Below are 16,521 nucleotides of genomic sequence, written 5' to 3' on the forward strand. Positions count from 1 at the left end.
ATAAGCACCCTCCCCTTATAACCGTTTATCATGGAACAGTCCTTAAGTTGTTCCTCTGTAAAGTAACTGCAGTGGTGAGTAGTATTTTTGAGAAAAAAAACAATCTGGATCAATATTGTAATCAATGCTATGAGATTTGTGTTCAGAGTAATCAAACACTTTTAGATCAAGCTCCTGTGCAGAAGCAAGTTGAAAAGAATCAATTTACATCATAAAAGGGTTGTAATTGACAAACCAAAAATGCGGCTAAATATGATATGGCTATTTCATGTAAACCAGTATGTGATATGGATTTAGTCAAGAATTGTCTCATAACAAAAAAGGAAAACAAAACAAAAACATACCAAAATCCCTTCAAATAAACAATATTGAAACAATAAGGAACATGTTCATCCAAAAGGAGCAATCATTTAAATTTATCCAAATCCACAAGCTCTCTTATCATTATGACCTTCGCTTCCTCCGGAGTTCCATTTTGTTTGATCTACACTTTACAGTTCCTGGTCCATGTCGCTTGAATTTTTTTCTGCTTGCGAAGGACTCTGGCTTGTCTTGCAATCTCCACAGTTTTCTTTGTCAAATGTTCGTTCACATACACCTCGGTTCCTTTCAACTTTTTTGTTTGCCTTAACAATTCATTCTTAAACTTTCTATTTGTAAACCAGATGATAATCACTGGTTTCACCTTTTTGTCTCTTCTTGCAACTGAATGGCAATCAGCAATATCAGTACTATTAATGTGGATATCATTGGAAGAAAAAACTGAACAACCTGTTGCTCCAGGGATTGAGTTTCTTCTCGTGTCATCTGCTTCATCGGCACCGCTGCCCACAGCAGTGGCCCAAGCGTATGTCCGATGCTTTATGTTCAGTCCTGAAACAATTACTTCCTCCATCCTCATTTGTTGCTCAAGGTCATCTACACGATTTTCCAATGATCTGATTTTATTGTCTTTCTCTTGCAAGATTTTTTTGAGATCACGCACCTCTTCAATAAACCAAGCAGTTCGGTTTGCTTTTTAACCACTCCACTGAGTTCATCTGACATGAAATTCAGGGAGAGTTTGATCTCAGCCAGATCTTCACTACTTAAGCCTTTTTTTTGGCATTTTGTACAGTTAAGGAAAAAAGGTTGTACCTTATGGGCAGTAACTACACCGACTGACCGCGGGGGCTTCGGCCCACCTTCGAGGCCCGTCAGTTCCGCGGCTGCTGCTGCTGGAAAACCCCTCCGTCAGCGCTCGTCAGCCCGCCTTCGAGGCCCGTCAGCTCCGCGGCTGCCAGTGTACTTTACAAGAAAGGCCACGCAACTCTTTATGTCAGCTGTTGTCTCCAGTGTCTGTGTCATTTGACAAAAACTCTACACTTACTAAAATACTCAGATTTGAGGCAATTGTCAGATTAAAAATGACCCTGCCCCCGGGGCAACCCACAATTACACGCACGTGGTAAAATAGAAGAGTATAAAAGAGTAGAGTAGAGCCACTTAGGTGCCTGGTCTTGAGAACCAGGGATGGTAGGTTGAAAAGATTTTTTATCACATGGGAACTCTCCCTACCTACCTAAGCGGCTCAAGAAAAAAGGTTAATGATAAATAAGACATAAGAAAGATAAGACATCATATATATAACTTATATTTAAATATTAAGAGTAATAAACAACATATACAATAAATATGGTACTATATAATATACAGGAGTAGGTATTAAAACCTAAATATTAATACGGGAGAAGATTGTAGTATAGGTAATATAGTATGTAGACTAGTAGTAAAATTAAATTATAGTTAGTAGGCTAAGCTATAAATCTGGTATTTTATTATAGAAACAGAAGTTATGATGTAATGTGTATCTATCTAAAGTAACTCTGCTAGCATACAATAGGAAAATAAAAAGCATAATCTATATGCTATCAAATGGAAACCTAAGAACTTAGGTACTATATGTTGATGTCTTAAAAAGAACACAAACTGATGAATCATTAAAAATCTACACCATGTAAAATAAAATTGTAAATAATGAAAATAAGCTAGTTATAGTTAGAAGAGCTAAATTAGCCGTTAATAAACCAATTGTACCTAGCAAGCTAACAAGATAAACGAAAATGGTAATTAGTGTATAAAGTATAATAGCGCAGTTAAACCTACAGTAACGGTATTAACAAATACATATAAAAATAAATGTGGACAAAAGTATGAATTAATGTGGGTTATCAAACAGAAAAGAATCAACTATACTCAACAAAAATATAAACGCAACCCTTTTGTTTTTGCTCCCATTTTGTATGAGATGAATATTGTTCACAAACCAGTCTAAATCTGTGATAGTGAGCACTTCTCCTTTGCTGAGATAATCCATCCCACCTCACAGGTGTGCCATATCAAGATGCTGATTAGACACCATGATTAGTGCACAGGTGTGCCTTAGACTGCCCACAATAAAAGGCCACTCTGAATGGTGCAGTTTTGTTTTATTGGGGGGGATACCAGTCAGTATCTGGTGTGACCACCATTTGCCTCATGCAGTGCAACACATCTCCTTTGCATAGAGTTGATCAGGTTGTCAATTGTGGCCTGTGGAATGTTGGTCCACTCCTCTTCAATGGCTGTGCGAAGTTCCGACGACGAACTGGAGTCAGGTCGAGACCCCGATGAGGACGATGAGCATACAGATGAGCTTCCCTGAGACGGTTTCTGACGGTTTGTGCAGAAATTCTTTGGTTATGCACACCGATTGTTTCAGCAGCTGTCCGAGTAGCTGATCTCAGACGATCTTGGAGGTGAACATGCTGGATGTGGAGGTCCTGGGCTGGTGTGGTTACATGTGGTCTCAGTTGTGAGGCTGGTTGGATGTACTGCCAAATTCTCTGAAACACCTTTGGAGACGGCTTATGGTAGAGAAATGAACATTCAATACACGAGCAACAGCTCTGGTTGGCATTCCTGCTGTCAGCATGCCAATTGCACGCTCCCTCAAATCTTGCGACATCTCTGCCATTGTGCTGTGTGATAAAACTGCACCTTTCAGAGTGGCCTTTTATTGTGGGCAGTCTAAGGCACACCTGTGCACTAATCATGGTGTCTAATCAGCATCTTGATATGGCACACCTGTGAGGTAGGATGGATTATCTCAGCAAAGGAGAAGTGCTCACTATCACAGATTTAGACTGGTTTGTGAACAATATTTGAGGGAAATGGTGATATTGTGTATGTGGAAAAAGTTTTAGATCTTTGAGTTCATCTCATACAAAATGGGAGCAAAAACAAAAGTGTTGCGTTTATATTTTTGTTGAGTGTATATTGTAATCATGATTAATTAACCCTAACTGAATCACCTATATACAATTTTGATGTGAAAAGCAATTTGACATCACAAGCAGACTTACATGAAACTGCAGAAAGCAGAATGAGCCAGACAGGAAATCAGACCGATATGTATTCTTTGGGGGTGAATTATTGATATCGATATTCGGGCGTAAAAAGTTTACAATACAGAGATATCCGCCGATATGTACATTAAAAAATGGCAATGATTCCTAACATTTTGTTATCAAACCCTTATGACAAATAAATGTAATTGTGGTTGATGTTATTAGAGTTTATACACAAATACACAGCCAACCAACTTATGTTACAGCACCGTCACACTGCCTTCATTTGGACTGGCAGTCGCTGTGTCGCATTGCTCAGCATTTGCGTAAAATAGACTTTTCATCCATTTTGGCCTCACCTAGCTGGTGTCATAGGACCACATATCTCTCATTACTGTAAAATGTACATTCTAGTTGAAAATGAATGGCAGCTGGTTGCTTTGCCTCTGTCTCTTGCAGCTAATGTGACCAAGGGATGATGGGGAGTCCCAGCTATTCTTGACAGCATTGTAAACAATGCCGCCATGGTGTGGCCATGGTAGCCATATTGAAAATGCTACCTGGAGCCATTGGTCTGCAATTTTTAAAGATACTGACCTGACATTTGATACAAGAGTAGCTAATAGGTAGCTCCAAAACATCTCCAATAGGTTTTAAACATTTTTTAAATTTTGACGTTGGTATGACCTTTGGACACTGTACACTGTAAACCCAAACAAGTTAGCAGAACTCAAAAATATTGAGGTAATCAGTTGCCACAATATTTTGGAGTTCATAAACTTAAAGTCAATTGTTCCCAGAACTTAAAAGTCTTGATTATATGCTACTTGTACTTGATTACAATTAAAGTGTTCATTAAGTAAAAGTAATTCCTTTCAGCTGCACCCTTGCTTTTCCACTCAGGGTCACCACAGCAGATCTGAGGTGGATCTGCATGTTGATTTGACACGTTTTATGCCCTTCCAAACACAACTCCACATTACATGGAGAAATGTGACAGGAGTGGGGTTTAAACAAGGGATCTTCTCCACCAAAACCAAGCACACTAACCACTTGGCCACCAGTGTTTGCTAAGTCAACTCATATATTTTCATATATAATTACTTAATTCTTTTAAGTTGTGCTTAAGTTACACTTTGAAGTTTTAAGGCTATAAAATTGGGCTATTATTAAAAAAAAAAAGTAGAAAAGGGGGTGTTCACAATAATAGTAGTGTGGCATCCAGTCAGTGAGTTCATCAATTTTGTGGAACAAACAGGTGTGAATCAGGTGCCCCCTATTTAAGGATGAAGCCAGCACCTGTTGAACATGCTTTTCTCTTTGAAAGCCTGAGGAAAATGGGACGTTCAAGACATTGTTCAGAAGAACAACGTAGTTCGATTAAAAAGTTGACTGGAGAGAGGAAAACTTATACGCAGGTGCAAAAAATTATAGGCTGTTCATCTACAATGATCTCCAATGCTTTAAAATGGACAAAAAAAACAGAGACGCGTGGAAGAAAATGGAAAACAACCATCAAAATGTATAGAAGAATAACCAGAATGGCAAAGGCTCACCCATTGATCAGATCCATTATGATCAAAGACAGTCTGGAGTTACCTGTAAGTGCTGTGACAGTTAGAAGACGTCTGTGTGAAGCTAATTTATTTGCATGAATTCCCCGCAAAGTCCCTCTGTTAAATAAAAGATGTGCAGAAGAGGTTACAATTTGCCAAAGAACACATCAACTGGCCTAAAGAGAAATGGAGGAATATTTTGTGGACTGATGAGAGTAAAATTCTTCGTTTTGGGTCCAAGGGCCGCAGACAGTTTGTGAGACAACCCCCAAACTCTGAATTCAAGCCACAGTTCACAGTGAAGACAATGAAGCATGGTGGTGCAAGCATCATGATATGGGCATGTTTCTCCTACTATGGTGTTGGGCCTATATATCGCATACCAGGTATCATGGATCAGTTTGGATATGTCAAAATACTTGAAGAGGTCATGTTGCCTTATGCTGAAGAGGACATGCCCTTGAAATGGGTGTTTCAACAAGACAATGACCCCAAGCACACTAGTAAACGAGCAAAATCTTGGTTCCAAACCAACAAAATTAATGCCTCGCAGATGTGAAGAAATCATGAAAAACTGTGGTTATACAACTAAACACTAGTTTAGTGATTCACAGGATTGCTAAAAATGCAGTTTGAACATAATAGTTTTGAGTTTGTAGCTTCAACACCCCCCTTTTCTACTTATTTTTTTACTAATAGCCCAATTCCATAGCCTTAAGAGTGTGCATATCACGAATGCTTGGTCTTGTTGGATTTGTGAGAATCTGCTGAACCTACTGGTACCTTGTTTCCCATGTAACAATAAGAAATATACTAAAAACCTGGATTAATCTTTTTAGTCACATAGCACTACTATTATTCTGAACACTACTGTACAATTAGTTCGTCAATCAAAAGTTCTGAGTTTAATTTACTCAAAAAGCAAGATCATGTTACACAAATTTGAAATATTTTAGTAAGTCAAATGTTTTCTTAAAACTTTGAGTTGACACTACTTAATCTTTTTAATTAATTTGAACATTAAGGTTTTGAGTGTAGCTGAAACTGTGATTTCTTGTATCATCCAGGTGAGCTACAATGCCTGTAGTATTATTTTGTATATTAACTACTGAATCTGACATACATTTGTGGAAGGGAGATGCATACCTCTGGTGTTGAAACGAGGCTTGAAACGTGTCGCAGCTGCCTTGCAGATTATTTTTATGGTAATTGGGTTCAGGTTAGAATAAGAGTTTTGGTTCTGGTTTAGTGAAATGTTGTGCTTGTACTTAGCACTTACCTTGCTGCTAAATGTTTTGAGTTCAGATGATATTTACAGCTGGAAAAACTCTGGTGGTATAAAAATTCCTTGGTGCAAATATTATGTAGAACAATGTTCGTGTAGAATGATCAAGTTGCATCTGGGTATCTTTGAAATAATTTAACAGAGCCAAGTAGTGTCTTCATGGTAATGTTATTCAGAAGAAATTCAGTTTCGTTAATTTTTCGATACCTTATTTAATGTAAATTACTGCATCATTTTGACAGCTATAACCAATAAACAATCATTCGGGACCTGCTGTTTTTGTAGTGACTTTGATGATACGCTGTATAATACGACTCCGTGAATCGAGTACTCTTTAACCTGAAGCCTCCATTTCCTTCTAGTGAAGTCCATTAACATCTTTTTGAGATGTTCTCCTGACAGTACAAAGTTCAACAAACAAAAACATGTTTACTGTAAGTAAGCTGCTCCATTGTTGAGAGAAATGCCTCAATAATATTCACATCTGATTTCTGTCTTTTTTCCTGTGATGAAAAACAAAAGCAGTCCTGCTCGGCTGTTTTCAGGGAATTTGATTACCTCGAGTGAGAGGTTGGGCTTTGATTCATTAATTAAATGAATTACCCGCATAATGCAGGTCCCGTGTGAACAAGGCTTTTGTGCAACGGAATGACTGAGTGACTGTGTGTCTCTCCATATCTGTAGGCAACCCGCTGCTTCTCAACTCCTCCATGCAGCCAGACTTAACGGTGGGACGGACGTACAGCACACCCCTCTGCTTCCAGGACAGCGCAGACAAAGAGCTCTTTGACCCCCTGCCAGACATCAAGGTCAAAGTTCAGAGCTCCTTTATGGTCTCACTAGGTGTGGCTGAACGGGCAGAGTTCCACACCAAAGGCCCTGCAGAGACGTTCCCGCGGGACCTGAGCAGAGACTACTGCAGTACTGTGGACAGACGCAAGAAGGGCCTCCTCACTCTCAATGGGCCCTTCAACATGGCGAAAGAGGAGCCTAGGACCACCGGCAAGTTTGGACACCCTGGAGGACGACTCGTGGTGCCAAACGCAGGTAAAAAATACTCAGCAAGTAGATCAATAATTTTGAGAGCACATTTAGATGTATTTTAATAATTTAGTAATTTGTCCATTTGATGTGAGTTTAATTAGACAGTCTTCAACTGAGCTAAAGGTCGGGTGTGTGTGTGTGGGGGGGGGGGGGGGGGGCCTCGAGATTATAGAGGTGGGCTTCTGACCAGATGTTCCTTGGTTTCAATCCCTGTCACACCGAAAAAACGCTGAGGTACCTTGCGCAAAGTCCTTAACCCCTTAACGCCTATCGTCGCATATATGCTACAATATTTGACTGAAATATGCAACATACCAAATTGACCAGTATATGCCTGTTGTCGCAAATTTGCAACATACCATCATTATTATTATAACATTATAACATAAAGTCATTACCAAAATACCAAAATTACTATTTAGTTTTTGTGCAAAAGTGAAATTAATAATCTCAACATTATTTACCATCTACTTAAATACAAAAACACAAAACATTTTTTTATATACAGCTATATAAATTCAGGTGTTAAGGGGTTAACAGTGAGGCTGGTAACGCATTACTCGAATCTGACCGCTTTTTCAGTAACGGCTAATCTAACACGTTAATATTCCTAAATCAATAATCAGATTAAAATTACTTCTCCAAGTCACTGTGCATTACTACGGTATTATTTTAGTATTCGGGAGGATCACAGCATTAAAACTCCCATGGGCAGAGGGAGGCCGGGTTTCGGCTGAACTGCCCACTTCGCCCAATTTCACTGTGAATTTTTCACCTGCGGTTTTCTGCAGCAGCTCCGAGTTGAAAAAACACTGGTTTCTCTAAGCGCGGTGATGACAGCACACCTGCACTGAGCTTTACAAAGACATGTTTATGCTTTTTTTTTTCTTTAAAACTCTGAGATGCTCTGTGAGTGTCCTCACTAAAAACAGATGAAGGTCCACTATTTTCCAACCAAATGCGCCTAAAGTCTCTTTCTGAAGATGACATGATGTAAAAAATGCTGATAAAACTTTCTTACCTGTCAATCTGGTAACACTTTCTGCATAAATACATGTTATCCATTCTTATTTCTCAGACAGCAAAGCAGGGGCAAATCCAGACAGAAAGCGGGTGTGGGGGGGGATGCGGCCCCCAAGGATGTTGTGGGGAGCCATGTCCCTCCCCCGCTCCATGCCCCTTTCTACCTGGATTAGCCCTTGCTTTGGCGTCTGAGCATGAAGAGCACATTTATTAATGCAGAAAACATGACCAGATTGACAGGTAAGAAAGTTTTATCAGCGTTTTTTACATCATGTCATCGTCAGAAAGAGAGTTCAGGTGCATTTTGGTGGAAAAGAAGCAATAGTATTAATTGTTATTGGGGAAGAGATGGTCCAGTGATTAAAGCATTGGGTTTGAGACCTCGGTTCAAATCCCAGCCTGACTGGAAAATCTCTAAGGGCCCTTGGGCAATGTGCTTAATCCTCTAGTTGCTCCCGGTGTGTCGTGAGCACCTTGTATGGCAGCACCCTCACATCGGGGTGAATGTGAGGCATTATTGTAAAGCGCTTTGAGCATCTGATGCAGATGGAAACGTGCTATAGAAATGCAGTCCATTTACCATTTATGGCGTTGCAGATTTCAATTTTCAATTTATTTTCATTTATATAGCACCAAATCACAACAGAGTTGCCTCAAAGCGCTTCACACAGGTAAGGTCTCACCTTACCAACCCCCAGAGCAACAGTGGTAAGGAAAAACTCCCTCTGAGGAAGAAACCTCAAGCAGACCAGACTCAAAGGGGTGACCCTCTGCTTGGGCCATGCTACAGACACAAATTACAGAACAATTCACAAAACAATTCACGAATGAATATACAAGAAATGCTATTGGTGCACAGGACAGGAGGATCGCCAACATGAATACAACTCCCATCTCTGGATGGAGCTGCACCTTAAACAGAGAGAAAAAAAACAGAATCAGGCATCAGAAAGACAAATAAAATACTGTATAATTTGCCAGCATTAATCAACAAGAAAACAGACAAATACTAAGGTGGTCGCCAGCCACTAGCCCTAAACTTCACTAAAAGACCCAGAATTTAGGTAAAGCTGAGGCCGCGGCCCTCTCCAATTACTAATAAATGAATTAAGAGTAAAAAGCGTAAAACAAAACTGTACCAGTATGCTAGCCATATGAAAGGGAAAATAAGTGCATCTTAAGTCTGGACTTGAAAGTCTCCACAGAATCTGACTGTTTTATTGATGCAGGGAGATCATTCCACAGAACAGGGGCACGATAAGAGAAAGCTCTGTGACCCGCAGACTTCTTATTCACCTTAGGGACACAAAGTAGTCCTGCACCCTGAGAACGTAAAGCCCGGGCCGGTACGTAAGGTTTAATTAGATCAGCTAGGTGGGGAGGTGCCAGTCCATGAATAATTTTATAGGTTAGTAGCAGAACCTTAAAATCTGATCTCACTGGGACAGGAAGCCAGTGAAGGGATGCCAAAATGAGGGTAATGTGGTCGAACTTTCTGCTTTGTGTCAAAAGTCTGGCTGCAGCATTTTGAACCAATTGGAGACCCCTAATGTTAGACTGCGGTAAACCAGAAAATAGAACATTGCAGTAGTCCAATCTAGAAGAGATAAATGCATGGATCAGGGTCTCGGCATCAGCCATAGACAGGATGGGACGAATCTTCACTATATTTTGCAGGTGGAAGACAGCAGTCAGTCCTAGTAATATTTCTAATGTGGAGGCCAAAGGACAACGAAGGATCAAAAATTACCCCAAGGTTCCTCACTTTGTCAGTGTGATGTATGACACACGAGCCGAGGCTGAGTGTTAACTGGTCAAATTGATGCCGATGTCTCACTGGACCAAGAACCATTATTTCAGTCTTTTCAGAGTTTAAAAGTAGGAAGTTTCTAGACATCCAACTTCTCACTGCTGCAAGGCAATTTTCTAAGGATTTTATGTGAACGAGATTACCAGCAGTTATCGGCATGTATAACTGAGTATCATCAGCATAGCAGTGAAAGGTAATCCCAAAATGCCACAATATGTGCCCAAGAGGTGCTATATAAAGGGAAAAAAGCAGTGGGCCTAAGACAGACCCCTGTGGAACCCCAAATTTCATGTCACTAAGATTAGAGGTAGTGTTACTGTACAAAACACAGTGAGAACAACTGGTCAAGTATGACGTCAGCCATGCAAGGGCACTCCCAAAACACAATGAGAACAACTGGTCAAGTATGACGTCAGCCATGCAAGGGCACTCCCAGTAATTCCAAAATGATTTTCCAGCCTATCAAGTAGAATATGATGATCCACTGTATCAAATGCAGCACTGAGATCTAACAGCAACAGAACTGTAGTGGTGTCCGAATCCATGTAAGCAGAAGATCATTCACCACTTTAGTGAGAGCCATCTCTGTGGAATGATATTTTCTAAAAGCAGACTGCAGTGGCTCCAAGAGATTATTCTCAGTAAGATAGTCTATGAGCTGCCGTGACACCACTTTTTCCAGAATTTTAGAGCAAAATGATAGATTTGATATCGGCCAATAGTTTGTCAATACACTAGGGCAGACCTGGGCAAACTGCGGCCCGGGGGCCACATGCATGCATGTCTTTGTCCGGCCCTCATGAGGTCTGTGATTGTTATTACATATATTAAAAATGTCAAGCTTGTGTGTTGCAAATAATTAGAGAGGTTTATTTAGGTATATTTAAATATTTACATATTATTACGATAATAAAAATTACCAATAAAAGCTATTAAATAGGTCATTTTTTGTAAAATTTGTTATGGGAGATGGCCGAGTTATTGATGGTGTGGCCCTCGGACATAATTCAGGTTCCCTATGTGGCCCCTTATAAAAAATGAATTGCCCACCCCTGCACTAGGGTCAAGATTAGGTTTCTTAAGTACTGGTTTAATCACTGCAGATTTGAAACATTTAGGAACAGATCCAGAAGTTAAAGAAAGATTAATCATTTCCAGCACAGTCGGCCCACGAGTGGGCCACAGGTCCTTAAACAATATTGTTGGTATAGGATCAAATAAACAGGTTGTGCTTTTTGTTGACATTACGAGTTTTGTCAGCATGCCTAGTGAGATACTGTCAAATTCTGTAAATCTAGGTAATACCTCAGTAGTGGCGCCCACATCAATAGCAGGGAGTAGTGGCTGGATTAAGGCATGCCGGGATATGTTTAACCTGATGGCTTCTATTTTCTTCTCAAAGTAATCCAGGAAATCACCATAGTGGATACAGGAATATATTTAACGTCAGCCGGTGTCTGTAACCTGACTTTGCGGGTGATAGAATCCCCTATCACTAAAGTCCAGTGTCTCGGCCCTGGAGACAGGAGTGGAAGTCACTTGTGGGCTCAGAGAATTCACATCTGGCAAATCCAAGGGGGAGAACCGATTCACAGTTCGCACTGACGAGTGTGATCTAGGTGCCACAACCGGGCACCAAGCCCTATGGGGCTTCCTCCACGTAGCCACAGTCCGAAAGCCGTCCTCCACACCCGGCGTTTCTAACCTGATGCTAATGGTATCGCTAGCCGGCCCAACACTAACCTCATCTGGAGTGCCCGTAACATCTAACTCTACTGCGCTAAGAATCTGCTCTAACCTACGGACACGGCTCTCTAAGAGAGCCACCCTATCTTCCAACATCACGCAGGATTTACGGAGGGTGTAAAGTAGAATTAGTAGTGTACTTTGTGCACTAAGAAATCCAAGAATGTAGCCAAGCAAACACGAGCTAACCAATAATGGATAAGCTAACCATTCCTAAGGCTCACACAAACGCAAATAAATGAATTAAAATTCACAGCAGTGAAAAACTACCAAAAGTATTAAACAGGTAAAAAAAAAAAAGCAGCAGCTATAAAATACACTAAACAGTTAATTAACTAACAGGAGTGTAAAAAAATGAAATGAAAAAATGATGACGGGGGTCCGAAATAAATACTTAAAATTCACAGCAGTTCAACTGAAAAACAAACAGAAGTATTAAATGGGTAGAAAAGAAACAGCTATAAAAGTAACAATGGAGAGGGGAGAGGTTGACCTAGCTAGCGAATGCTAACTGCTAGCAATTCACAACAGGACTGTTGTTAAATAACGTTCAGAGTAGATACAATTAATAACCAGAAGAGTGCTAAACAGAAATAAAAGAAGCGTATACAACCGTGCGACGTTCAGAGTGGCGTCACAGCAACAAACAATCCGTCAGAAGGAAGTTGCCAGATCTGTGAAAATCAGCTGTTTTAGCAAAGACACACTGAGCAGCTCAGAGATAAAAGGAAAAAAATGCATAAAAAAATGTCATTATAAAGCTCAGTGCAGGTGTGCTGTCGTCACCGCGCTTAGGGACACGACTCAACTCGGATCTGCTGCACAAAACAGCTCCCTTTTGGAGGAGAAGTGGGTAGTTCAGTCAAACCCGACCTCCCACTGCCCACGGGCGTGTTAAGGCTGCTATTGACCCGCAATACAAAAATAATAGGAACGCACAGTGACTTGGAGAAGTAACTTTAATCTGGTTACTGACTTGAAAAGATTAACACGTTATATTACTCGTTACTGAAAAAACTGTCAGATTAGAGTAACACCTTACTGAGTATTGCGTTGCCAGCATCGCTGTTACCAAGTCACAGTTTGCATATTTTGCAAACGGTGAAAACACTGATTTTATTGAACAGTTTGACACTAAACGGAACTTTGTGGGCCCAGAAAAACATGTCAAACTGAAACTGGATATTTAAACTGTGGATGATTAGCGTGAACTCCTCCACCCACATCTTCTTCACCTCTGCTGTTTCCTCCATACAAACAAATTCAGCTGCTTAAGAATCCAACCACAGCATATGGGACAAGTTTTAAGTCTGAGCACTCATGCCAGTATATTTTAGGCATTTCATAGAAAGGGATTTTAAAAAATAAACATTTAAGAAGTACATTTATCTAACTGAAAAATAGCGTGCACAGTTCAAGCAGTTTGGCAAACTGTTGGGGGGCTATTGAGGCTTGTCACGACCACTAGACAGTGACGAAAGGTGTGAGTCATCTACAGAGGACACAGCAGGAGAGATACTGACCATCGTCATAAACCAGCTCACTCAGATATGCATGCAGGTGGTTATGCGGGTATATTTGGCAGAACTGGCTCTGCACTTTGAGGGATCTACTCTTTTAAATATCTCTCAAAGAGGCTGAGCAGCATTAAGGCTTCTGCTGAGAGAGCTAATCCCCAGAATTTAGCTGAACACATGCACAGACTATCCTTAAAACAACTATATGAAGCTCTGACAGGAAGAAAGAGGCTGGAAAATTCAGAGGAATTTTCCTCAGCTGTACTTGAAATTTCAGCCCACTGCATTCATGAAGATACCGTATTTTCCAGAGTATAAGTCACATTTTTAAGTAAGTTTGGAGGTCCTGCAGTTTATACACTGGTACAACTTATAAACCATAAAATAAATCAATTAAAAAAAATCACACGTTCAATAAGAAGAATAAGAACTATGTGTATAGGGTTTTCCCACGAGTCAAAGCACCAAGCAAAATAAACACCAATGATAATGGAACACTACAACAATGCATAAAAATCCCAAAATAAAGAACTGATAAAAATCAAATTGACTCCAATTATTACTGTTGTGTTTCCAAAGCTGTGGGTCAAAAATCTGTGTCTAGCTGATCATTTCTTTTGTCCAAACTACAAATGACATCCAGTAAGTTGCCCATTGCACACTTATTTGTCCATCTTGTTTATTTTTGGAATTTAGCAGTCCTTATGTTACACACCACAAGCTGAGGGCTTCCCATAAATCCACTGCTCAATTTCCCATGCTGTTGTAGGTCAGCAATCCATGTCCATCTGATAATTCTTTTGTCCAACTACATCTCATACAATAGTGTTCAGAATAATAGTAGTGCTATGTGACTAAAAATATTAATCCAGGTTTTGAGTATATTTCTTATTGTTACATGGGAAACAAGGTACCAGTAGATTCAGTAGATTCTCACAAATTCAACAAGACCAAGCATTCATGATATGCACACTCTTAAGGCTATGAAATTGGGCGATTAGTAAAAAAACAAAAACAAAAAAAAGTGGAAAAGGGGGTGTTCACAATAATAGTAGCATCTGCTGTTGATGCTACAAACTCAAACCTATTATGTTCAAACTGCTTTTTTAGCAATCCTGTGAATCACTAAACTAGTATTTAGTTGTATAACCACAGTTTTTCATGATTTCCTCACATCTGCGAGGCATGGAGTAAACCAACTTGTGGCACCTTTCAGCTGTTATTCCACTCCAAGATTCTTTAACAACATTCCACAATTCATTCACATTTCATGATTTTGCTTCAGAAACAGCTTTTTTGATGTCACCCCACAAGTTCTCAATTGGATTTAGGTCCAGTGATCGGGCAGGCCACTCCAAAACATTAATTTTGTTGGTTTGGAACCAAGATTTTGCTCGTTTACTAGTGTTCTTGGGGTCATTGTCTTGTTGAAACACCCATTTCAAGGCCATGTCCTCTTCAGCATAAGGCAACATGACCTCTTCAAGCATTTTGACATATCCAAACTGATCTATGATACCTGGTATGCGATATATAGGCCCAACACCATAGTAGGAGAAACATGCCCATATCATGTTGCTTGCACCATCATGCTTCACTGTCTTCAGTGTGAACTGTGGCTTGAATTCAGAGTTTGGGGGTCGTCTCACAAACTGTCTGCGGCCCTTGGACCCAAAAAGAACAATTTTACTCTCATCAGTCCACAAAATATTCCTCCATTTCTCTTTAGGCCAGTTGATGTGTTTTTTTGGCAAATTGTAATCTCTTCTGCACATGTCTTTTATTTAACAGAGGAACTTTGTGGGGGATTCTTGTAAATAAATTAGCTTCACACAGGCGTCTTCTAACTGTCACAGCACTTACAGGTAACTCCAGACTGTCTTTGATCATCCTGGAGCTGATCAATGGGTGAGCCTTTGCCGTTCTAGTTATTCTTCTATATCCATTTTGATGGTTGTTTTCTGTTTTCTTCCACGCGTCTGTTTTTTTTTTTTTTTTTTTTTTGTCCATTTTAAAGCATTGGAGATCATTGTAGATGAACAGCCTATACTTTTTTGCACCTGTGTATAAGTTTTCCCCTCTCCAATCAACTTTTTAATCAAACTACACTGTTCTTCTGAACAATGTCTTGAACGTCCCATTTTCCTCAGGCTTTCAAAGAGAAAAGCATGTTCAACAGGTGCTGGCTTCATCTTTAAATAGGGGACACCTGATTCACACCTGTTTGTTCCACAAAATTGACGAACTCACTGACTGAATGCCACACTACTATTATTGTGAACACCCCCTTTTCTACTTTTTTTTTTTTTTTACTAATAGCCCAGTTTCATAGCCTTAAGAGTGTGCATATCATGAATGCTTGGTCTTTTTGGATTTGTGAGAATCTACTGAATCTACTGGTACCTTGTTTCCCATGTAACAATAAGAAATATACTCAAAACCTGGATTAATCTTTTTAGTCACACAGCACTACTATTATTCTGAACACTACTGTAACATTCAATATGTTCTCCAATGCACATTTATTTGTCCATCTCACTTATTTTTAATATTTAAAAGTCCTTATTTTAAGTAACAGCACAGGCTGTGGTGTGCACATGTGCTACACTGAGCTCCTGTGCATTATCAAACTCATTCTCGGGGAAATGCTGTGTTACAAATTGAGCTCTGCCTACAGAAAAGAGGTTTAACTTGTTCTGTGGTGCAACCTATATAGTAATTGGATGTTGTGAGTTACTTGACCTTTGCAGCCTTCATTATTAATGAATGGGATGATTTATGAAGGGAGTGAGCAGTGATATGATGCTGTTTACATTGCTGATGTTTAAAACACACGAGGCAGACCAGGCTTGTCCATCTATCCTAGATAGGTGAAATGTCATGTTGGACATTAAAGGTTGTCTCCTGCCTGTCTGATGGACAGGCAGAGTTCAATAAACGTGCCTCACGATTTGACAATGCCGTGCCTTTGTCACGTAGCGTGTTTGTTTGTTTAATATGAGCTAGCATGCATGCTAACACCCCAATAGTATAAGATGGACCACTATAAATGGTCAAATGTCTTTAGAAAAGAAAAAGACAGGGCAAAGTGCAAGAGTCACAACATACCTTTCTTGTTAGCAGTAAAGTAGTTTCTTCCTACAATATATAAGCTATCAACAAAACACTGAGG

At 39.9% G+C, this 16,521-nt stretch overlaps 1 protein-coding gene across 4 annotated transcripts in view; it reads left to right on the plus strand.

The window, feature by feature from the left end:
* unc5db (unc-5 netrin receptor Db) overlaps positions 1-16,521 on the plus strand; it is a 751,148-nt gene that overhangs the window by 596,136 nt on the left and 138,491 nt on the right. For 3 of the 4 annotated variants that reach the window (XM_034171021.1, XM_034171022.1, XM_034171023.1), the window contains one exon: positions 6,894-7,256. The exons of the other annotated variant lie outside the window; for it this stretch is intronic. In XM_034171021.1, the coding sequence (XP_034026912.1) occupies positions 6,894-7,256 (363 nt within the window). The remainder of the gene's footprint in view (positions 1-6,893; positions 7,257-16,521) is intronic. 4 annotated transcript variants of the gene reach the window in all.

The sequence above is a fragment of the Thalassophryne amazonica genome, chromosome 5 (genome assembly GCF_902500255.1).
Source record: "Thalassophryne amazonica chromosome 5, fThaAma1.1, whole genome shotgun sequence".
Taxonomy (NCBI): Eukaryota; Metazoa; Chordata; class Actinopteri; order Batrachoidiformes; family Batrachoididae; genus Thalassophryne; species Thalassophryne amazonica.